This window comes from Hyla sarda, chromosome 1 (genome assembly GCF_029499605.1).
Source record: "Hyla sarda isolate aHylSar1 chromosome 1, aHylSar1.hap1, whole genome shotgun sequence".
NCBI classification, from domain to species: Eukaryota; Metazoa; Chordata; class Amphibia; order Anura; family Hylidae; genus Hyla; species Hyla sarda.
Window position 1 is genome coordinate 400,173,641 of NC_079189.1, and position 25,874 is coordinate 400,199,514.

At 43.1% G+C, this 25,874-nt stretch overlaps 1 protein-coding gene and 1 long non-coding RNA gene across 2 annotated transcripts in view; both read right to left on the bottom strand.

Moving 5' to 3' along the window:
- LOC130366478 (M1-specific T cell receptor alpha chain-like) overlaps positions 1-25,431 on the bottom strand; it is a gene marked incomplete in the record, with an annotated part of 208,212 nt that extends 182,781 nt beyond the window's left edge. The window contains 2 exon segments of the mRNA XM_056568948.1: positions 25,018-25,302; positions 25,395-25,431. Of these exon segments, the coding sequence (XP_056424923.1) occupies positions 25,018-25,302; positions 25,395-25,431 (322 nt within the window).
- LOC130277199 (uncharacterized) lies at positions 16,462-17,399 on the bottom strand. Its single transcript, XR_008845393.1, has 3 exons — positions 17,273-17,399; positions 16,883-17,004; positions 16,462-16,790 (listed from the first exon to the last, which is right to left on the bottom strand). It is a non-coding gene; the product is annotated as an uncharacterized LOC130277199 (long non-coding RNA).
- Positions 25,432-25,874: the final 443 nt, after the last annotated feature.

Below are 25,874 nucleotides of genomic sequence, written 5' to 3' on the forward strand. Positions count from 1 at the left end.
ATCTGTTGGACTACCTGTTAATGAAGAAGGTACCAACCCATCTACGCCGGTCTCAATGTGATTATGAGCTGAAGAGGTTGTGGCGACATAGAAACCGACTGTTTGTACACAAGGGACTGTTGTACAAGAATTTCTTGGACCCAGTCTCTGGTGAGCGACTCCACCAGATTCTGATTCCCAGAAGAGACGCTGCAATGGTCCTCAACACCTACCATGATCAGTCAGGACACTTTGGAATCCCCAAGACTGAGTCCACCATCAGACAGAGGTTCTATTGGATCAGGATGCGAAGTGACATTGAAAGGTATTGCGGTGAATGTACTGTAACATCACCAAGAATCTCCGTAAGGATGCTAGAGCACCGCTTCACCCCATCCAAATGGAAAGACCTAACCAGCTGGTCACCTTGGATCATGTCAAATTGTCTCCTACTCAGTCTGGATAAACCTATGCTCTCACCATGGTGGATCACTACTCCAAGTGGGTGGTGGTAGTACCTGTCAAGGACCTCACAGCAAAGACTGCTGCACAGATGTTCTACTCCAACTGCGTCCAGACCCTGGAATGTCCGGAGTCAGTCCTCACGGACCGGGGAACAGCCTTTGAAGCTCAACTGTTCCAGGAATTGTGACAATTCCACGATTGCAAGAAGCTCCGGACTACAGCTTACCACCCCCAGGGGAATGGGTTAATTGAGCGCACTAATCAGGTCTTCATACATATACTGCGAGCAGCGTCAGTATCCAAGCATGAAGATTGGCCCTGGCTGTTGCCCAAACTGCTGGAGATCTACAATAATACCATTCATTTATCCACAGGGTACACTTCCTTCTTCCTAATGATGGGAATGGACAACTTCCAAAAGACCGAGTGTTTGGACTACAAGCACCCTTTAACAACTCTCCACAGTCCACGCAAGATTGGATCTCTGATCATCAGAGAAGAATTCAAGAAGCTAAGGAGATTGTTGGGAAGAAGATGGGCGAAGCCTGGGAAAGACAGCAGAGAGACTATAACCGCTATGCCTCTGCTAAGCCGTTACAAATGGGAGTCATAGTTTGGCTGCGGAAATTCCCCAGGACACATAAGTTGGATTCCATCTGGGAAGCAGAACCTTACACTATTACCGCAATACCATACCCAGACTCGGATGTCTACAAGGTCCAGAAGACTGGATACGAGCCGCAGGTAGTTCTTTTTTTTTTTTAATACTTTATTTTCAATTTCAAAAGGTAACAGGATAGCCTCCAGAAGGAGACAAAAAAACAACAACATAACAATCAAACAGAAACAGAAGTATTATCCGACCCAATAGCACATAGATCAATGTTAGTCAGTACATCAAGCAGTAATCAGCAATATGTAGCGAGGGCAATGGAAACAAGAAATCCTAAATCATTGCTTTGAGTGACGTTTCCCATTCGAACCACAGATCAATCCGTGGCTTGGGGAGGCCCAAACGCCTAGCGATAAGACCCTCCATGATCAAGTTATGACAAGTCATCCTCCCAATTGCGTGGATATCCGGCAAATCTTTAGATCTCCAGCATCTGGCTATTGCAGTCCTTGCTACAGTGAGAACATGAAACAGCACAGTCACAGAAGTAGGTGGCAATATGTCTACGTTCAGGGTCAAAAGTGCCACCTCTGGTCCCCAAGCAAATGGCACACAAATCAGGTTAGCTATCAGACCCCTGATCTTTTCCCATAGTGTCCGGACCTGTGAACAGGTCCACCATACATGCAACAGTGTACCCTCCCCATTCCCACACCTCCAGCACACCGAGGGAACAGAGGAGTAGATTTTTGCTAATCTGGTCGGGGTGTAGTACCATCTGTACAGCAGTTTACGGGAAGCCTCGAAGTGGGAGGCACACCGGGAACACTTCTTGGGTAGGGACATGGCATATTCCCACTGATCGTCAGTGAAGGACATGGAAAAGTCTCCCTCCCACGCATCCCGGAACCCATGTCGCTCTGGCATATCAAGTCTGAGGATCTCTTCGTAACCCACAGTGATACCCCTTCTAAACGTCTCCCCGTTAAGAAAGTGACACTCAAAGGGCGTTTTAAGTGTAGGCGTCGGCCACCGAAGTTAGTCAAGGAAATGTCGCAATCTGAGATACATGTAAAAATCCTTACTAGATATGCCAAATGTAGTGACCAAAGAAGCAAATGGAACAAGTCTATCTTCAACCATTATATCTGAGGTAAGCGTAATGCCTTTAGCAGTCCAGTGACTAAAGTCAATGTCAGGTAAGTAGTCCCCAATTGCTGCCAGAGGGACATGTTGTACCCGGGGGGGGGGGGGGGGGAGCAGTACTTTGCTAAGTTTGGATTTGCTCCACAACTGAACCGCCGCTGCAATAGTAGAGTATGAGGAGGAGGGAGAAGCAGTAGGATTGAAGCGTAAGGTCCAAAGGAAGCAGAAGAGGGAGAGGGAAGGACAGGAAAGAAGAGCAGCCTCAATGTCCACCCAGTGTGGAGAATCAGCCTGCAACCACCATGTCTTCAATTGATCAAGCAAAACAGCCTGATAATAGGCCCGAAGGTTGGGGACCCCCATCCCGCCTCTACTGGTCGGCTGGTATAAAAGAGACGCCCTCACTCTAGATTTCTTACCTGCCCAAATAAACTGCAGTAGCATCCTCTGGAGTTGAGCTATGTAGGAAGCCGGGACCACTACTGGGAGGTTTCTGAAGTAATAAAGGATCTTGGGCAGGATCATCATTTTTGTCGTGGCTATACAACCAGCCCACGAGATAGGCAGTAGGGAGTAACCGTCCAGATCTTTACTAATCTGAGTTTTGAGCAGAGTTAAATTAACAGGGATCAATTTGCGGGGTTGCGAAGTTAGCGTTATACCCAGGTAGGGGATCTGATCTATTTCCCAATTGAAGGGGTACCTGGACCTAATATCACGTTCAATCTCCTCCGGGATATTAAGAGCTAGGATGCTGGACTTCAAAGCGTTTAGTTTATAATAACTAACCCCGGAGAATCTATCAATAATGTCCATTACTGCAGATAGGGGCTTCTGAGGATGGGTGAGACAAATAATGACGTCGTCGGCGAAGAGTCCGATCCGGTGGTCCGAACGACCAACTGTTATCCCGGAAATCTCCGACGACGTCCTTATATGTTGAGCAAAAGGCTCCATGACCGGGGTGAAAATGAGTGGAGACAGGGGACAGCCCTGTCGTGTGCCATTACTCAGAGGGAATCTCTCCGAGAGCGCTCCAGAGGAGAATACTCTCGCCGAGGGGCTCGTATAAAGGGCCATAATAGCCATACTAAAGTAAGAGGGGATGTTGAATTTATGCAGCACCTCCCTAAGGTATCCCCAATGTACCCGATCGAACGCCTTCTCCGCATCCAGGGAAAGGAGAAGAGAAGGCGCTCGATCGGATTGGGCCTTGGTTATCAAATTTAGAAAGCGTCTCGTGCCATCTAATGTCTGTCGTCCTCTGATGAATCCCACCTGGTCTCTGGAGATAAGGGATGGGAAACACACATTCAACCTAGTAGCGAGCAGCATAGCATACAGCTTAATATCAACATTTAGCAGTGAAATAGGACGATAGCTACCCGTGTCGTCAGGCCGCTTACCCAGCTTGGGCATTGTAACCACCAAGGCATCTAACATTTCCCTAGGAAGGGAGCCTGTCCCAGCAATATCATTAAACATCCTGGTCAGGTACGGAGCCACCAACTCAGCAAACCGCTTATAAAAGTCTTTAGTGATGCCGTCCGGCCCAGGAGATTTGCCATTCTTAAGAGCAAGGATACATGTGAGCACTTCTTTCTCCGTAAAGGGTCTATTCAAGTCCTCAGCCTGCTCGGGGGACAAAGAGGGGAGAGACACAGAAGAGAGAAACAAAGAGATAGCCGCAGGCGATGGTTGGGGTACGGCAGCATCAGAGCTTAAATTGTATAGCTGCTCATAGTAAGCAGCAAAGCAGTTTGCAATTCCCTGAGGGTCCGCCAGCTTGGCTCCCTGGGGATCAGTCAAGTAAGCTATCCTCAACCTCGCTATCCTCTTTTTAACTTGTTTAGCCAGGAGTTAGCTAGTTTTGTTGCCTTGCCAGTAATAGGACATCTTTAGTCACAGGGCCAGTTCATAGGAGTGTAGAGACAAGGAGTGCAATTCAGATTGGAGTTGGGAGATATCAGCAGCCACCGTCGGGGAATAAGAGTCTTTATTACTACGGTGAGGGTCAGCTAGCCTTTGTTGCAGGTCAAGAGTGCGAGCAAGTCTCATCTTTTTATCATGGGCAGTCTGGCTAAGGAAGTGACCCCTAATGGTGGCCTTAAATGCGCACCAGAGCATTGGGTTCGAGACGTCGCCACTGTCATTGACCTGGAAAAAGGCAGGAATAACAGCGGCAGTAGCCTCTGCGTATTCCGTGTGATGGAGAACCATGGGATTAAGCCTCCAGACAGAGACCAGGTGCTGCAAAAACTTTTCTCTAAGCGAAACACTAATCGGAGAGTGGTCCAACCACTCAATAGGCAGGATTTTGGTCCGTTTAATCAAAGGTAATAGTGATTTAGATGTGAGGATATTATCAATACGGGAATATGATCCGTGGGCAGTGGAATAAAAGGTAAAATCCCTTTCGGTGGGGTGTGAAACTCTCCTCACATCATAGAGCCCGTACCGAGAAATCAGGGGAAAAAAAACTGTCGGTCCCGCCCTGGGGTGTGCAGCAGTAGAGTCTACCTGAGGCCATGCAGTCATATTAAAATCACCCAATAGGAGAGCATGACCAACCGCCATTGGCACCTATTCGAAGCGTACAGGGCCACCAACGTGTATTGAGTGTGATTAAGTAAGCATGTCAGTATAATGTACCTACCCCTACTGTTGATGACCACTGTCTGTAAGTCAAAAGCTACAGAGTCACGAATGGCAATAGAGACACCGCACTTTTTGTTTAAGGCATGAGCATGGAACATGTGGGGGAAACGTTTGTGCTTAAGCCTGCCCACATCTTCCAGGTTCAGGTGCGTCTCTTGGACACATAGTACATCCGAATCCAAGCGCCTCGCTTCTTTCCACAACAAGGAACGCTTAAACGGGGAGTTAAGCCCTTTAGCATTAATAGAGATCAGTTCAATAACCATGGTTGCGTACATACAGATGCTGAAGCCTCCTAAACAGGTTGCATTGCATATCACATCTCCCACCTCTGTGCACCCCCCACATCAGGAACATATAAACACACATGCACTGAGGAACGCATAAGGAATAAGTGACAGGTCGGACATACCCAAACAGACAACAGGGGAACAGGACGAACGAGACAAACAAAAACAGGGGAAATACAGAAACACAGAGAAGCAGTACCATAAAGGCCATGTGGTAAGCCTTAATAGGGGGTTAACTCGGCCAGGAAAGTCCGCAGCCGGGCCTGAAAAAGAAAATGTTAATGTAGACCCCAACTAAACAATAACCGTGAGGAGAACCGGTAAAGGCCGTCTGCATCCACATCATAGTGCAAAACATCCCTGCCCATCCCAACGGACCAGGGTGTGATGAAATAGGAAAAAATTTACCGCAGTGTCATTTATTGCTCTTTCGCCTACGGTTGGTGACAACACTCCACTCTTCCTCCAGAGCACGGACAGGTGAAGCTCCAACAGAACGCAGTGAGGACGAAGCAGGGGCAGGTAAGTTCCAGTCACCCCATAGGCGTTCCAAGTCTTCAGGAGAGGAGACCACTGTCTTGCTGCCATTGTGTGTCACGATCATCTTAACGGGAAAACCCCATTTGTAGGGTATGCCATGGTCTCTCAGCAGTTTAGCACCAGCACTAAATTCCCTTCTCCGAGCTAACGTAGCAGCGGACAAATCTGTGTACATCTGGAGGCCCGCGAATCTCTCCGGCAGTGGAGGAGTCGCCTGTGCCGCTTGCATCAGTTGGTCCTTAATGTGGCAGAAATGCATACGGAGGATGACATCTCGTGGGACCAAACTAGAGAGGGCTTTAGGCTTAGGGAGCCTGTGTACTCTGTCAACAAGTAAATCCAGTGAAGAAGCTTGTGGTAAAAGCAGACTGAAGAAGTCAGTTACATAGCCAATAAGCTCCTCCGTTTTAACAGATTCCGGCGCACCGCAAATCCTCAAATTATTGCAGCACGAACGGTCCTCCATATCCGCAATTTTCAGTTTAAGGGCCGCAACCTCATCCTCTAGGGAGTTAGAGAGATCCACCACCAAATTGTGTGAAGCAGTTAGTTCCGCCATTTTGGTTTCTGAGCCGCAGGTAGTTCATTGGAACCAAATTAAACTGTGCCTCAGAGAAGATCTGCCTGAGCCTCCTCCTTCTTCCCCCTCCATCCGTCAATGGATATACTGATGTTCTCCTCCAACCAGCCTGCAGTCTTCTGTGCAATGCCTTATCCAGCTCCAGCACAACCATCTCTGGTTTCCTCACCTGCTACTAGCCTGTCTACCATGGCAACTGCCTCCAATCAAGAACCAGCTTCACCAGTTTGTCTGGATCCTGCCAGTCCAGGATTGAGTACAACTCCTGAATCCAGCCCTCAAGTCAGTCCTTCTACGTCAGAAACGGCAAGCGATTCTACATCAGAAATGGCAAGCGTTCCTGAGATCCCAGAGGTGGTGTTGCGTCGGTCTCAAAGGTCGAAACAAGGGAAACTACCAATCAGATGCCAAGGCTTATTCTATTACACATAAATTCAGTACACATAAAACTTTATTAGTTTACATCCATAAGTCTAGTACACATAAATCACAAGAGTTCACGTACCTATCTCACATACATACAGTTAAAATGTATTTCAGGGACTGTAACCTTTCTATGCCAGTCCACACCACTGTTCTGCACTAAATGTCATGTAACTAATGCTATTTATTCTTGTCTTTGAGTGCCCAGGGTACTTTTGTGGCCAAAAGGTATTCCTGTAGCTAACCAAACGCACGTATAAAAGTAAGGTAACAGTATGTCAAATGTTATCTAGAATAAAACTTCATAGAAAGCAAATTATGGAAGGCACTCACATTTCTGTAGCAGTGCAAAATTTCTTTATTCGGGGTATATTCGTTCCATTTAGTGGGACGCCATGTCGGATCAAACAAATGCAGCATGGTAATAGCGATTTCGCACTACACGGACAGCGCTTCTTCAGACCACCTAGAATAAAGTGTTCTAGGGGTAAGTGTGTAGTACCGATTGACCCCAGTAGCCAAGGCATTGGGTAGAAAGCCTCAGGCAACCCAATCCGCAACCAGTGTATAACAGCAGAAATAACTAGTGGTATAATGTCAAATGTCTATCAACAACAGTAACAGTGATCTAATTTCAAGGGTGAGATAATGTCAAGAGTATGTATAAGCATTACAGTCATCATGCATACCATATATAATAGTCAAATGTCAATAAAAATGTCAGTCATAGTCAAATGTGATAGTACTCATAAAATATGCTATAGTCATAACAAAAATGTACTAGTCAGTTACTGCTGTATAGCCTAATATATGCATAGTCATTAGAGGTGCATAATGTATAGCTCTACTTACAAAAAAAGAAAAAAAAAGGAAAGATATTGTTATAAAACGCAAAGGTAATGTTACCATTGTCATGTTTTTACACTTAAGAAACCTTATCTTAACCATTAAATAGTTCCTAGTATCCAGCAAGTCCTAAAATTATCCCATATTATGCTGTTTGTAAAGTTATAGAGCATGTATGGACATTTTCATGTGTACATGTTACGCCGAGCGCTCCGGGTCCCCGCTCCTCCCCGGAGCGCTCACGGCGTTTCTCTCCCTGCAGCGCCCCGGTCAGACCCGCTGACCAGGAGCGCTGCATTGACATTGCAAGCGGGGATGCGATTCGCATAGCAGGACGCGCCCGCTTGCGAATCGCATCCCAAGTCACTTACCCGTCTCGGTCCCCGGCTGTCATGTGCTGGCGCGCGCGGCTCCGCTCTCTAGGGCGTGCGCGCCAGCTCTCTGAGACTTAAAGGGCCAGTGCACCAATGATTGGTGCCTGGCCCAATTAGCCTGATTAGCTTCCACCTGCTCCCTGGCTATATCACATCACTTCCCCTGCACTCCCTCGCCGGATCTTGTTGCCTTGTGCCAGTGAAAGCGTTTAGTGTTGTCCAAGCCTGTGTTACCTGATCTCCTGCTATCCATTTTGACTACGAGCCTTGCCGCCTGCCCCGACCTTCTGCTACGTCTGACCTTGCCTCTGCCTAGTCCTTCTGTTCCACGCCTTCTCAGCAGTCAGCGAGGTTGAGCCGTTGCTAGTGGATACGACCTGGTTACTACCGCCGCAGCAAGACCATCCCGCTTTGCGGCGGGCTCTGGTGAACACCAGTAGCCACTTAGAACCGGTCCACCAGCACGGTCCACGCCAATCCCTCGCTGACACAGTGGATCCACAACCTGTAAGCCGAATCGTGACAGTACAGAGACTCTTCACTTCATTGTTTTCTCGTTCATCAGCCTGAAATTGGACGTTATTAAAAAATGCTTCAGGACTGCATCTGGCCTAATGGTCACTTCGCTCCTCTCCCTAAGGGGACCGACGTTGAGGGCGGCTTTCATTAAGTAAGGGGGGTTTTGGTTTCCCGGTACAGGACCTGTCCTGTACCAACCTTAGGTCCCCTTAGGAAAAGTCCCTTAGGTCCACAGGGCTATCCTGCAGGGATCCCCCTTGTTGCCTGATATAAATGCAATGTATATTCGTTATGTGTATCTATTGTTCATATGTATAAAGTTGTACTAAAGTATATAAAGTGTTGGTCATGTGAACTACTGTCCTGTGACATACCCAGAGTTCCAAGGGCACAGGTACCCCAGGTAACTAGCAACCAATGGGCTTTAGTCCAGCCCCCTAGTATATGTGGGGCTGTAGTCTCTTAATTCACTCTCCTACAAGAAGCACAAAGTCTTGTATACTGCAAATTCATCTCATCTAGGCCAAAGCCTAAAGTCCACTTTTAAGACGTGAGTTACAAACATCTCCACAAATCAAGTGACTACTGTGGTAGAATGACGATAGATATAGCGTGAGAATATAATCATATATAATCATATAAAATAATTCAATACAATCTATGGGACTTTAAAGAATATCTGCTTCCAGAGCGTGTTCTGATTATCAAGATTAAATTTTGTTCGATCAAATAGATAGTCATGCTGTACTAGAACACATATTGATACATCTTCTCAACAAACATGCCTGATATTTGCCTAACAATGACCGATCAATAAAATGTCAGTTTCAGGCTGACCTACTGGGGGAAAAAAGGTACAAAAGTATGATTACTTAGCTTTTACAGAGAAAAACAGAAAAATAAGCTTAGCGCATGACAGAACTGACACGTCTGCTAAATACACGTCATTGAATAAAGATCGATAATATGGGTGTTGATTTATGTTAATCTTGAGGCCTTATAAACCTTTGTAAAAGGATTTGGTTATGTGAACCGTGTGTCAGCTGTCTCATTTCACCTCCACCGTTGCATGCATCATCTATATATTCAATTTGGCCGGGAATAGATAAGCACTGTATGTCTGAAGAAGTCATTCTACTTCAGTTTGGTGCCTGAACAGGGACCCTCGAGTTTTGACCCTGGGAGGCAAGTCGCACTACAAGGCATTGGGCCAATCAATCGTGGATGGATGCGGATGAGAGATTTGATCACCTCCTTAGTACGGTAGGAAAAACATTTTTGTAACCTAGTCAGTACGCTGTCTCCCCCGCTTGGTTGCCCTATGACTTAGCCGATTGCCTCACAGGCCGCAAAAAGACAGGTATAGTTTTTGCTCGAGGTCTACTTACTGGACCTGTCATAAAAAGAAAAAAGAAAAGTGTTTATCTGTTGCCCGGGTATATGTGTTGACGTGTGGGTGTGTGTACTTGTTACTTGTTCCCGGGAATGCATGGTGGGTTGGGCCTCTGGGGAATTGAATAAACCGAGGGCACTAATAACTGTTGCTACAGATACTTCGGTTCTGTCAGCCACCAAGGTATTAGTGGGTTAGGTGCTTGATGCCAGAGGTTCAAAGAGTCTCCCTGGGGGCGGTCTTGAACTTACGTGTATACAATGAAGTATAACACCGGAGTCCCTCGGCCTATAAGACATTCCTGTGACCCTCCCTAGAAACTGTGCATGTGTGTGTGTATGGGCAGATTCTCTGGGAGGTTGCATTGCAGGGAAAACTAATAATCCTTCCTACAGGGATCTTTGAGGGAAGGTATTAGTGAATTTGGCAAATTGCCAGGATACGTGCTTAAAGCACAGGAATTTCCCTGGTAATAAGATACCTCTGACCTGTCCTAGGAAGTGTATTGTACATTGTTTGTATATGTCATGTCATGCCATAAGTGTGTCTGTGTTATAAATTAAGTTGTTGAGTAGGATTGATGGTCTCAGTGCCTCCTAAGGAATTCTACTTGGTGATTTTGGATGGTAGTTTGAGTGGAGAAATGGCTGTGTGCATTGTGTTGAGGAAGGGAATTGGTGTTCTTTGGTCCAGTGTGTGTGCAAGTGGTAGGAGCAGATTGTTGTAAATAGCTTGATAGGATTGTTGTCAGAGATAGAGACTCAACATTTTGGTGGAAAAAAACAGGTGATTTATGAAGGGAAAAGCATGTGAAAATTAAAGTAGTTGAAAAGTTGGAATATACTGCTGATGGTTAATGGATAGAGGTAGTCATATACAGATGTGTTATATACAGTATTTGTATACAGTTATAAGCTGAAAGGCAAGGGGAAATGAGCCGGAGAGTACAGACATGGCGGAGAGCAGCGTTCCACATGGTCAAGTTGGCAAAATGATGCCCGAAACATGGAAAGTTGTGGCAGTCGCAGCCCAACTTTTTCAAGAGCTTGCTGATCGTCTGCAGCGGTTGTCATTAGACGAAGATGGGGCCTGCAATCTTCTCCCACTGCCTGATGATGACGACGATTGGCCAGAGACACCTCCAGCGAACAGTTCAGGGACAACTGGAGATGCGTCACCGGTGAGATTGTGCCCTCACCACAGAACCTGGGGCTCGTGGGCCGAGATCCCGTCGGAGGAGTCTGCTATGAGTACCCCGCCAGAGGCGGCCTATTCTTCCTCCTCAAGCCCTGAGGTCATTCCTCGATCAAGCTTGCCAAGTCCGCGACCAGTATATAAGTATATATAACCAGTATATATAACCAGTCGTTAAGGGGTTAAACATCAGCAGCCATGTCGCTTGCTGGGTATTCACCAGGCCATCGGAATCCAACAAATTGCCCGTCAGGGTCTGGAAATTCTGCCCTAATGAAATTTATAACACATAAAGGTATTGGCTTTAGTCGTTTAGGCCCCAGGATTCTGTGAGTAAAACACGGGTAAATGTATGACAGACCTGTGAATTGGCATTCTTATTTCACAGACATGGGGGAAGATTTATAAAGACCTGTGTAGAAGAAGACTGGTTCAGTGGCCCTTAGTATATAATGAGATTGCTACATTCTTTTCACACAAATATAATAAATAATCTGGTTGCTATAGGCAACTTCACCACCCTTCCTGTAAACACTGAGAAATGTAGATAAACATAGTTTACTGATTAAAAGATTTCTGAAAAGGTCAAATGACAAACGAATTAATACTATTTTAAACAAAAAAAAAAATCATCAAAAATAATTTATAAAAAAATGAATATAAAGATATTATTACCTATTGCAACTAAAAAAAAAAAAATTATTTGGCACTTATTTATCCACTGCACTCTGCCATTATTTCCAGGATTTTCTCTTTGAATCTCAAATTAACTAACTCCTTGTGTTCAAAAATACAGGTTAGTCCTTTATCAACGTGCGGATTAAGAACATCCTTCTCTTGGCAGCAGATGCTCTCATCTCGTGTGGGCATAACTTTGCAATTATGACACATGCACCAATGGGTATTTCCAATTCTTGGATGATTATAGTTGCTGTCAGTTGGGATGTCATCAATTTAACACTCAGGATCATTCTGGAAAGATTGCTCTTGTAGCTCAAGGTTGGCTTTCAACTGGAGGCTCCAAAATGTCTGGTTCCTTAACACATTGTTTCCTCTTATTCACAACTAAAGAAGAACATTGAAAATTGGTACATATGTTGCATCATCTATTTGGTGAAAAATGTTTGAACCCACTGGCTAAAATGATAGGATGATGGGGACATGGGGATGATAGGGGTGACTTGGGGGTGCTTCTCAGTTAGGTCAGTATTTATTTTAGACTTACTTCTCATATATTCCCTATATCAGTTTCCTTTGTTTAGTCTGAAAGACCTTCTCAGTCTAGTAGTTTTAGACATCTAAATGTTGCGACTTTAGTTCAAAGTAATGAAAACTCTCCAAAAATATCAGTTGCAGCGGTAACTGCACCAACGAATAATGTACACCCACTACTCCGCCATACAGATGTGGATCTGTTGCTACAGACTTGTTCCACAGATCCACATCTTGTTTGGAACGAGGTGTCAGGGCAACAGTCAGTGATGTCATTGCTCCCTGGATACAACATCGTGTGTATGAAATGTATGAAGTCTAAGGGACAATTTGTAAAATGGCTTTTTAAACCCCTAAGTAGATAAAATAACTACTAATAAAATAAGACAGATTACTTAACAATGTCTAATACTTTGCATTAACAAACTGTAGATAGTCTAAGGATGTGCTGAATTTTTCACTGTGGCTCATGTTGTTTAATACATTTGAGGCATCTTTATACTTGTTTAATGGTAAGTAGGTGAAATTCCAGCACTGCTCTCTATGCAGTTGATGTAGGGGACCAGGCCAGATGAGGGATACATTGTTTATGTATCGCCACCACCCCAGTACCTGACTGAAGTGGTGGGACACATAGACATATGATTCCTCCAACATGGCGACACAGATGTACACCTCCGGGATGTATTTGGACTTGTCTTTGATCACAATTGCCCCACCTTTGTCGGCAGGCTTAATGACTGGATTGTGATCATGGACAAGATTATTAAGATCCTGTATTTGGGTATGAGCCATATCAGAGAGCCAAATCTTAAGCTTCCTATATATATATGATATTTTTGAGTAAGGATGGCTCTGTTCAATAATTTGCATCTATGATCTTCTTCTCTGACAAGGCATTTTAATCTTTTAGTTTCTATAATTTGTGAAGATGCGGATGATTATAGTTGCTGTCAGTTGGGATGTCATCGATGCATTACCACTAAGGATTATTCTGGAAAGATTGCTCCTATAGCTCGAGGTTGGCTTTCAGTTGGAGGATCCAAAATGTCTGCTTCCTTAACACATTGTTTCCTCTTATTAATGTGGTGTCCCGGTACCGCATCTTATACGGTACCTATGTATATGTGGGTCCCCATAGCCAGAGTCCCTAGGACGTAAGGATCCCTGTGATGTAGTTTACCCCTTGTCGCTTCTATTCCAGCTCATAGACCAGTAATCTACGTAAAGTTAATGTAAATAGGGTAATATATGTAAATAAATGGTTAATTACCTGTTCCATAGCGTTGCAGGACCTGCGGGTCACGTGACTAGGTAAACTCTATGGTATTCTGCTTAAGGACCTTTGGAGGCCCTGTGACGTAAGCAATCCCATTACTCTATGTAATGGTGAATGACAGATGTTCGGACCAATCGGATTTGCCTCGCCCCCTGCCCATATAAGGGAGCAGCTGCCATGTTTTCGCTCTCTTGTTCCTGGGCTGTCAAACGAGAAGGACCTGTACCGCAGCTAAAGCAGTGAATTAGACCCGAGCCTTGCGGCAACGGCCGGATCATTCAAAATATAGAGTGTATCAATTCCCAGACACTCTGCAGCATCACCGGATCTAATAATACCCCTAAATCCGGACGGGTCTGCAAATATCTACCCTAAATTCAGAGACTGTATAAATAGCTCAAGGTCCGCAACAACTGTCAGTCACTAAGCAACATAAGGACTGTTTGTACGAGACTGTTACTGTGACTTGGATGTATCGCAAGCACTTAAGTAAAGTTGTTCAAGTTCCATCTCCTTGTGGACCTTTAGTCATTTCATGCACCTATCGTTACTGGGAAGGGCGGCGATAGGCCGGAGCATTGTTTCAGCATACCAGCCCTCAGCCTGGCGTCACGAACTATAGGGTTAACATTAACTCCTCATACATCGATACCATACCACCACTACAATACACCCCCAAGGGCTACCACATTAACAACTAAAGAAGAACATTGAAAATTGGTTCATTTGTTACATCATCTATTTGGTGAGAAATGTTTGAACCTACTGGCTAAAATGATAGGATGATGGTGACATGGGGATGACAGGGGTGACTTGGGGGTGCTTCTCAGTTAGCTCAGTATTTATTTTAGACTTGCTTCTCATACATTCCCTATATTAGTTTCCTTTGTTTAGTCTGAAAGACCTTCTCAGTCTAGTAGGTTTAGATATCTAAATGTTGCGACTTTAGTTCAAAGTACTGAAAATTCTCCAAAAATATCAGTTGCAGCGGTAACTGCACCAACCGAATAATGTACACCCACTACTCCACCATACAGATGTGGATCTGTTGCTACAGACTTGTTCCACAGATCCACATCTTGTTTGGAATGAGGTGTCAGGGCAACAGTCAGTGATGTCATTGCTCCCTGGATACAACATCATGTATATGAAATGTATGAAGGCTAAGGGACAATTTGTAAAATAGCTTTTTAAACCCCTAAGTAGATAAAATAACCTCTAATAAAATAAGACAGATTAATTAAAAATGTCTAATACTTTGCATTAACAAACTGTAGATAGTCTAAGGATGTGCTCATGTTGTTTAATACATTTGAGGCATCTTTATACTTGTTTAATGGTAAGTAGGTGAAATTCCAGCACTGATCTCCATGCAGTTGATGTAGGGGACCAGGCCAGATGAGGGATACATTGTTTATGTATCGCCACCACCCCAGTACCTGACTGAAGTGGTGGGACACATAGACATATGATTCCTCCAACATGGCGACATAGATGTACACCTCCGGGATGTATTTGGACTTGTCCATGATCACAATTGCCCCACCTTTGTCGGCAGGCTTAATGACTGGATTGTGATCATGGACAAGACCATTAAGATCCTGTATTTGAGTATGAGCCATATCAAAGAGCCAAATCTTAAGCTTCCTATATATATGATATTTTTGAGTCAGTATGAGGTCATGTCTAAGGTTCAACCCTGTAGGAGATCGGATGGCTCTGTTTGATAATTTGCATCTATGATGTTCTTCTCTGACAAGACATTTTAATCTTTTAGTTTCTATTATTTGTGAAGATGCGGGGGGAGATTTATCAAAACCTGTCCAGAGAAAAAGTTGCTGGGTTGCCCATAGCAACCAATCAGATCACTTCTTTCATTTTTCATAAGCCTCTTGAAAAATGAAAGAAACAATCTGATTGGTTGCTATGGGCAAATCAGCAACTTTCTCTCTGGATAGGTCTGATAAATCTCCCCCTAAGTATCATGATGGTAATAGAAATGCTGGGACAATGCAGAGACATTAAACCAATCAATCTTAACATCAAATATATACCTACGTATTTTGGTCTTCAGTCGTAGTACAGTTCACTAGTGCAAGATGTCAAATACACTACAAAGGATGTCTTACACTTAATGTATTTTTAACTGTATATGTTTTTCCTGTAATGATCTACCAAAATACAATAGAAATAGACATATATCCACATCTTATGCACCTCAAATGTCCACACCTCTAGCTGTTAGCATGAGCCATGAGTTGTTTTTTATCTAGGGTTAACATTAGGGATAGAACCGACCTTAAAGAAAGACCTCTCCTGGACACCATTGTAAAACCCTGAGATGTGACCTCACATAAGAGATGATCTTGCTCTGGTAAAAAAAATTTTAGGACTTTTCTGATGCCATAGCACTGTCTAGTAAATGCAATAATAAAAAAGCTGAGAAGACTGACATGTAGTTTTGTCAGGAAAAGTTTGAGGAAGGGGGAAGGCTGGCGATTTAGGTTTTGGGATAAAAGTGGGCGGGGCATCTGTCACTTTGCTCCCAGTGGGGGCTCGATGAGCAATATGGATTCCTTACTACTATTTTGTGACCTGACCTCTGCTTGTGACGTGATCCTGCTTTTGTCTGCTGATTTTGTACTATGCTACACTCCTAGTCTAACCTTTGCTTGCTCTGACTCTAATTCTGGTTCTTTTTTGTACTGTACTGCACTCTTGGTTTTGACTCTCTTGTCCCTGGTTAACCTCTTGTCTGCTGATTTTGTTCCTATTCTACCCATGTGTCCTATTAAAGTAAACTTATATTATTCATGACATATCTAAATGGATGTATTCAATGTTTGATAAGCTAAATGTTTGTGATCACATACTGCATGCAACACTAAAACTACATAGGAACTAAAATAATATATGAAAATCTTTTATCACCATGCACTGTACTCTGTATACTGACATACTGTATGGGCAGGAAATACATTTATATCTCTGTGCTAGTCTGAGCACAAAGATACACTGCGCTCTCTTCAGGTTTAACATTTTTTATATTGAGGAAGCTGTATTTCTTCTTGTTGCTGAAGGTTACTGTATACTTGTCCAATAACTTAGTGCTCTGAAAGTCACTGATGAGGCGTACTCGTCCCTTCCCTGGTAATAATTTGTACCACTGGATGACATGAGCACTAGTGAAAGATGGATGGTCACATCTGAGCGAAAAATCTTCTCCTTCCAATGTTTCCAATTCAGACGGCTGCATAATATCAGAAGAGCAAAAAGAGTCTGCAGAGGAAAAGTAAGAACCAGTAAATAATCATTCATGTTTGTGGGAAAGAATAAAGAACAGTTTTTCTTATTTTAGGATTATTACTCACATAATGACAGGATGAATGCAGCTTGAAGCAAATACATCTTGTTTATACATCAGATTAAAAGAAGAATGTGCTGTAGAGTTGTGTCACAATGTGGGACTTCAGGCGCTTCCTTTTAAGCCGTCCTATGTGTTACGAAGAGAATAAAACCGCCCATCACAATAATATCAGAATATAAAAGTACGTTTAGAATTTATAGCACAGTGCCACCTAGTGCAATATACAAAAAATGATCTATTGGAAAGAAAGTTAATACAAATCCCCAGCCAGCACTGTTCTCCTAAACAGAGTATACTTCATACAAGTGTAGGCTGGGGTGCAGTCTTGTGAGTGCTTCCCATAAAGATATGATCCACCATACAAAATAGTTATTAGAAGAAAAGTGACACCTACCTGAACTTAAATGAAACTGTCTTTATTTCTCTTCAAGGAATCTCAGGAGAAAGTAGTTATGAAATAGCAGCATGAGGTGAAACGTCTGTAAGCCGACTATGTGCTTACTCACCTGTAGCTGTTCCTGATCATTCATAAGGAGTAATGAAGACAAATAATCATTAAAAGTAATGGAAAATAATAGCACTACTAGAGCTGTATCCAAACTTCTGTATTGAGAAAATCATGGGGACGGACATACATGGAGGTGCTTTCCACAGAAAATAAGCAAGGATGTTTCACGCTACTCGCTTCTTCTGGCTTACAAACTCTGATCTGGTGTGGCTCCTGCTGAAATACCCCAACAAAGCATGGAGCCATGGAAACCAGTATACTAACTTATCAATACATGCAAAAGAGTGTCTCAGGTGAACAAATCGAAAAGAATAACACAATTCACAAAAGTCGTTTGTATCAAAGGTACTAGGTAAAAATTTTATATACAAGATCAAGTAAAGAATTAAAAAAAAAAGCTACAGAAATTACAAAAATTACGGGTACACACTCATCTCATTCTTACCATTTAAGTCAGGGGGACTGAGTGCATTCATACGCAGGATCCAAGAAACTTCCTTTTAGAGTAACAATGTATGGCAATTAGTACCGTTGTGTATAGGTTTGACAACCTCTGATCCAGCAAATGAAAGCACTAAAGGGCCACCAGCGTGAGGCATGGACATCCATTCCCTGTTTTACAGTAAATGTACAGTACATCTTTTCGACGACTCAACAAATTGTTTTGCCTATACAGAAGAGCCCACAAGGACACACGATCACACACACTGCAAACTTAGTCTTACAGGTAATAAAATAGGATAATCTATCCCTACCAGCCTACATAATTTGGCCTCATTGTTATACTTGCCAAGCAAACAATCCCTACATTTGAAGTTGCCTCTAAGGGGTAGCTTTTCTAGGCATGTACCTGTCTCTTTATTAAGCCAATATAAAAATTGGCAAAAGAACATGCCACTGGTGTCCCCACAGCAGTCCTTGGGTTTTGGATTTGGAAGGCATTGTGCACAAGGATAAAATAAGCAGCTTTGCACACAAAATTGACAAAGCCCTTGATTTTTCTTTCCTCTCACAAGAAGTCTCTGCCCACTTTGACTTCCACCTCCTGGAATATCCGATGTAAGAGTGGTGTCTCTTTAAATGTTCTGTTTGTGTACTGAGTTGGATTGCTGTAGTTACAATCTGACTTATCCTTGGTTCTGTCTCTTTTAGAACTTTGTTTTAGTAGCTAGTATTTATATCCTATATCTGCATTCGTCTTGATTACTTGGTATTTGTGACCCTGGCTCTGTCTTTTGGATTCTCTTTGGTTCTTGTCTCGGCATATTATTGTCCTCTTGGTTCCTGACTCATCTTGTTGACTATCCTTGGTGTTTCTTTGTCTCCCTTGAGTATTGTTATAGTCAATATTTACCTTTTATATTCCTGACTGTTTTCCTGACTCTTTACTGTGTTTTTATAGCCTGTTACTTTGACTTGATGCTCCAGATGCTAGATTTCTTGCCATGGCACATCATTAAAGGGGTACTCCGCCCCTAGACATCTCATCCCCTATCCAAAGGATATGGGATAAGATGTCAGATCGGCATGGTCCCGCTGCTAGGGACCCCCCGGTATCACCGCTGCGGCACCCCGCTATCATTACTGCACAGAGAGAGTTCACTCTGTGCGTAATGACGGGCGATACAGGGGACGGAGCAGCGTGATGTCATGGCTCCGCCCCTTGTGACATCACAGCCCGTCCCTTTAATGCAAGTCTATGGCAGGGGGCATGGCAACCGTCACGCCCCCTCCCATAGACTTGTATTGAGGGGGGCTGGCCGTGATGTCACGAGGGGCGGAGCCGTGACGTAATGATGCTCTGGCCCCTGTATTGCCCGTCATTACGTGCAGAGCGAACCAGCTCTGTGCAGTAATGATAGCGGTGTGCCGCAGCGGCGATCCCGGCGGTCCCCAGCAGCAGGACCCCGGCGATCTGACATCTTATCCCCTATCCTTTGTATAGGGGATAAGATGTCTAGGGGCAGAGTACCCCTTTAAGTGTTCTCATGTCTTTTAGGTATGTAGGGAGGTCCAATTAACCAAACAACATATTTGGAAACATCCTCAGCCACTGAGCCAATCCACGAGACAATGGGTCTTCCTGGGGGGGGGGGGGGTCCGTGGTTCAGTGACTTGTGGATCTTGGGAAGATAGTACCAATAGAGTCTACAGGGACATTTAGGTTAGGTAACAACCTCCTGAACTTGGTGGTGGAATCCACTGAAAGACGTGTGTACACATTACTATCCTTCTGTGTTGACACATGGGTTCAAGGGATTCTTGTCAATTTGCAATGGCAGGGCACTGTTAAACAGCTTCTCCTGGGCCAGGCATGAGGGGGGGTTAGAAACACACTGATGCTGGATTACGGATAACTGTCTTTTACTGAGGCAGGTGTTACAACACTCACAGAATGGACCAAAGTAGAAGAGATGCAGTGTAACCCTTAGGATCCCTGTTGCCTTGCTGGGACTTTTCACCCACTTGAATTATACAGACTTGAGGCTTGAAGATATACCACGCTGACTAGGGTTCTTACAAGGTCCAATTACTAACACTGCCAGGGTTTGACTCACTGCTGTATGGGCAACACTTGCAGAATGGTGGGGCTGACTTGAGAAAATATTTTCTTTGGGCTTCCCTCTGGATTCACCACACACGGCTTCCACCTCCTTTTCACACTGAACTCAGACTAGGCCTCAATTCTAGACTCAACTTCTGACTGGACTGGGGCAATTTCTCCCCCTTACACTTCTTACTATAAGGTCCGTGTATGCCATATTGACAATGTTGCTTGGGTGTCACATATTTTCTTTTTTTATGTGGTTTCTGACTCAGAACTAAAACAAAGGAACTTCTAATATTTTGTAAGACAGTTAGGGATTGCTGGTTTTGTGATCCATCTGGACAGACTTGCGGATAGTATCCTAGCTTGAAACAAAACCATTTTATGATATTAAAGAAAACTGTAACCTCCTGCAAAAAACAAGCCCTCACACAGCTCCATTTGTGAAGAAATCAGAATATTATGACTCTCAGAATTTGATGACAAATAAACATTGGCCCTCATTTTAACATTACCATCTTTTTCCCTATCAATTTATTAATTTGTCGCAAGTGTTGTCGCTGTCGGATTTTTTTAGGCGCAGTCGGATTTTTTTGTCGCAAAAAAACAACAAAAATGATGAGGATTCCAAAATTAGGGAATTTAGGGAAATGGCATACACTTTTTCCCACTGCTTGAAGCAGTGGGAAAAAAAGTACACTGAAACCCTAAAATTCGGGTCGGTTTCTTAATAAATCAGTGGGAAACCAAGGTTTTGGTCGGGAAACGCCCCTTTTTAGGCTTTCAAAATCCCAGAGTCGGGTTCGTAGGAAAGGCTTGTCGCAGACATCTTGCGCCCAAAAAAAAAAAAAACCCCGACAGTTTGAGATAAATGACCAAAGACAAATGAGGGCCATTATGTTTTTAAATGAAAATTAGTTTAAAAAGTAAATAAAATAGATATTACTGTATTTATACAGAACCGCAAAACAAACGTCACATGTTATTTATATTTCATAGAGAGCAACATAATAAAATTATAAAAAAACTACAGAAGAAATAATGCTTCTTATTTGCACCATCTCATAGAAAAAATTAGAAAAAATATTGAGTTGCTTTTTCTTGTCAGCACCTGCTGTAAAAATTGATTAACCCCTTAAAGTCCTGTGCCGACTCCCGCGATATGAAGCTGCGACCCCGCATCACATCGCGTCAGTCCCGGCGCTCATCAACGGCCGGGACCCACAGCTAATACCACACATCGCCGATCACGGCAATGTGCGGTATTAACCCTTTAGAAGCGGCGGTCAAAGCTGACCTCCGCTTCTACAGCGAAAGTGAAAGTATGCCGGCTAGTCCGTCGGGCTGTTCGGGACCGCCGCGGTGAAATTGCGGCATCCCGAACAGCTTACAGGACACCGGGAGGGCCCTTACCTGCCTCCTCGGTGTCCGATTGACGAATGACTGCTCCGTGCCTGAGATCCACAGCAGTCAAGCGCCGATAACACTGATCACAGGCGTGTTAATACACGCCAGTGATCAGCATAGGAGATCAGTGTGTGCAGTGTTATAGGTCCCTATGGGACCTAGAACACTGCAAAAAAAAAGTAAAAATTGTTAATAAAGGTCATTTAACCCATTCCCTAATAAAAGTTTGAATCACCCCCCTTTTCCCATAAAAAAAATAAAACAGTGTAAATAAAAATTAAAATAAACATATGTGGTATGCGTAAATGTCCAAACTATAAAAATATATCGTTAATTAAACCGCACGGTCAATGGCGTACACATAAAAAATTCCAAAAGTCCAAAAAAGCGTATTTTGGTCACTTTTTATACCATTAAAAAATGAGTAAAAAGTGATCAAAATGTCCACCATACAAAATAGTTATTAGAAGAAAAGTGACACCTACCTGAACTTAAATGAAACTGTCTTTATTTCTCTTCAAGGAATCTCAGGAGAAAGTAGTTATGAAATAGCAGCATGAGGTGAAACGTCTGTAAGCCGACTATGTGCTTACTCACCTGTAGCTGTTCCTGATCATTCATAAGGAGTAATGAAGACAAATAATCATTAAAAGTAATGGAAAATAACAGCACTACTAGAGCTGTATCCAAACTTCTGTATTGAGAAAATCATGGGGACGGACATACATGGAGGTGCTTTCCACAGAAAATAAGCAAGGATGTTTCACGCTACTCGCTTCTTCTGGCTTACAAACTCTGATCTGGTGTGGCTCCTGCTGAAATACCCCAACAGAGCATGGAGCCATGGAAACCAGTATACTAACTTATCAATACATGCAAAAGAGTGTCTCAGGTGAACAAATCGAAAAGAATAACACAATTCACAAAAGTCGTTTGTATCAAAGGTACTAGGTAAAAATTTTATATACAAGATCAAGTAAAGAATTAAAAAAAAAAGCTACAGAAATTACAAAAATTACGGGTACACACTCATCTCATTCTTACCATTTAAGTCAGGGGGACTGAGTGCATTCATACGCAGGATCCAAGAAACTTCCTTTTAGAGTAACAATGTATGGCAATTAGTACCGTTGTGTATAGGTTTGACAACCTCTGATCCAGCAAATGAAAGCACTAAAGGGCCACCAGCGTGAGGCATGGACATCCATTCCCTGTTTTACAGTAAATGTACAGTACATCTTTTCGACGACTCAACAAATTGTTTTGCCTATACAGAAGAGCCCACAAGGACACACGATCACACACACTGCAAACTTAGTCTTACAGGTAATAAAATAGGATAATCTATCCCTACCAGCCTACATAATTTGGCCTCATTGTTATACTTGCCAAGCAAACAATCCCTACATTTGAAGTTGCCTCTAAGGGGTAGCTTTTCTAGGCATGTACCTGTCTCTTTATTAAGCCAATATAAAAATTGGCAAAAGAACATGCCACTGGTGTCCCCACAGCAGTCCTTGGGTTTTGGATTTGGAAGGCATTGTGCACAAGGATAAAAAAAGCGTATTTTGGTCACTTTTTATACCATTAAAAAATGAGTAAAAAGTGATCAAAATGTCAGATCAAAACAAAAATCATACCGATAAAAACTTCAGTTCACATCGCAAAAAATGAGCCCTCATACCACCCTGTACGTGGAAAAATAAAAAAGTTATAGGGGTCAGAAGATGTTTTTAAACGTATAAATTTTCCTGCATGTAGTTATGATTTTTTCCAGACATATGACAAAATCAAACCTATATAAGTAGGGTATCATTTTAACTGTATGGACCTACAGAATAATGATAAAGTGTCATTTGTACCGAAATATGCACTGCATAGAAACGGAAGCCCCCAAAATTACAAAATGGCGTTTTTTCTTCGATTTTGTCGCACAATTATTTTTTTTTCCGTTTCGCCGTGAATTTTTGGGCAAAATTACTAATTTCACTGGAAAGTAGAATTAGTGATGCAAAAAATAAGCCATAATATGGATTTTTAGGTGGAAAATTGAAAGGGTTATGATTTTTAAAAGGTAAGGAGGAAAAAAGGAAAGTGCAAAAACTGAAAAACCCTGAGTCCTTAAGGGGTTAAAATGTAATATCCACAGGATAGAGGTAGCTGATTGCGGGGGGTCTGACCACTGGGGCATCCTGCGATCACCAGGACTTGAAGCTCTCCATACATTCCTATGGGATTGCCAAAAAAGAGTACAGCTCTTGGGCATTATCGGCAATCCCATAGAAATGAAAGGAGCGTGTGCTGTCACAAGCTCCTCACTGAGAGTGCTGGGGTCTCGGTGATTGTGGTGGGCCCCAGGGGTCAGACCCCCCTGCAATTTTTAAAATGGGTGAATTATGGGAGTATTTAAAGGGGTACTCCAGCTCAAAACATGATAGATCGCGGGGATCCTGCCACTGGGGACCCTCGCGATCGCCAGCGCGGCACCCCGGTCACACATGCATGGTGTGAACTCCTCGTCGGATGACTGGCGACTACAGCTGCCGCACCTCCTCCATTAACGTCTATGGGAGAAAGCCTGACGGCTACGTACTAGCCATCACGCCCCCCTCCCATAGACATGAATGGAGGGGGCATGGCGTGACGTCACGAACATGGAGCTCCACGCTCCCTTGTTCCGGACATCGTTGCTTCTGGCCTGGAGAGCGCAGGGGTCCTCAGTGCTGGTACCCTCGTGATTTAACATCTTATCCCCTATCCTTTGGATAGGGAATAAGATGTTTTGCACCAGAGTACCCCTTTAACTCCAGAACCCTCAAATCTACTTCAGAATTGAACTGGTCCCTAAAAAAACTGATTTAAACATTTTCTTGCAGATTTGGAAAATTGCTAAATTTATGAATTTTCTTTTGTCCTAAAAAAAAAATGGAAAGGGCCATTTACCAAATAATACCTACACAAATTGGACATGTTGCAGATGTGAATGAATAGTTATTTATGTGATATGATTCTCTTTCTCAGACTATGATTACATGAGTGCTGAGAGCTCCATTCGCTGATTCTTTTAAAATGACTTTAGCGGAGACTTTAGCGTAGAAAAAAAATCCTGCATGTCAGGTTTTTTTTCTATGCTAAAATATCACAAAACAACAGACATCTAATACAACCCTGACAGATCCCATTTAAAGTCAAGAGGACCTGGTGGAATCTGTTGATGTCAGGTGTCACACCCTTTGTTATCCAACATGTATAACGGAGATCTGTAACACTAATGTGCAGGCCTCACACGCAGAATTTCAAGTAAAGTAAAGGCTTTCCAAAGTTATTACCATATTAAGAGACACATATTCAAATTGTGACCAAAATTTGTCTGGTCATTAGGGGTTAAGCAATGGTAAGATTTATGCAACACTGCACTATAATATAAATACTTTCTTTGAACATCATATAGAGTGAACAATTATTTTTTTGAAGTATTGTAAATTTACTTAATTCTAAAGGGATGTACGGTATTCACGCTTGATGACTTCTAACATTGTACCTGGTGGTCACATATGCAACATTAAAGGCACAGAAGATCTACACTTATCATGAATCCTTTCTCGAAAGTATTTGCCATACTCTGAATTTTGTAAATATTGTACAGGCAGGAAATACATATGTATCTCTGTGGCACTGTGAGCACAAAGATACACTGCGCTTTCTTCAGGTTTGACACTTTGTATTTTGAGATCGCTGTATTTCTTGTCATCACTGAAGATTATGGCGTAATTCTTTTCCGATGACTTAGTGTTGTAGTATTCACTGATAAGGAGTACTGGTCCCCTCCCAGGTAATAACTTGTACCACAGCAAAGGATAAGCACCGGTGAAAGATGGATGGTCACATCTGAGTGTAAAGTCTTCTCCTTCCAATGTTTCCAGTTCAGACGGCTGCATAATATTAGAGGAGCAGAAAGAGTCTGCAGAGGAAAAGTAAGAACCAGTAAGTGACTGTTGATATTTGCAGGAATGAATGAAGAACAGTTTGTCTTATTTTAGGATTATTACTCACATAAAGAGAGGATGAATGCAGCTTGAAGTAAATACATCTTGCTTATACATCAGAGAGTAACACAATATGGAGCCCTCAAGCGTCTCTTTTTAAGCCGTCCTATTAGTTTAGAAGATATTAAACCACCCACCAAAACAATCAGTACATATACATCAGCACCACCTAGTGGCATAAGAATGAGACTCTAGATATGTAGAAAATAAATTATCTATCTGTATTTAAAAAAAACACTATAATAATATGTTTTTGGTTTTTAGACCCTCATGTTCTTGTTGTGTTCAAGTCCTTAAAGGGAAACTGTCAGCTTTCTCCCCCCACTAACCAGTGGTACTGGCTAGTAGGGCGGGGAACACTGATCAGTATGGTCCTAACCGTGTCCAGATTCGCCCCGCCGTTCCGCCGTAATCTTCTATTTTCGGGATATGCTAATGAGGTCAGTGCCGCCTGCTGCAGCGCCGCCCAGCTCATCAATATTTCTCC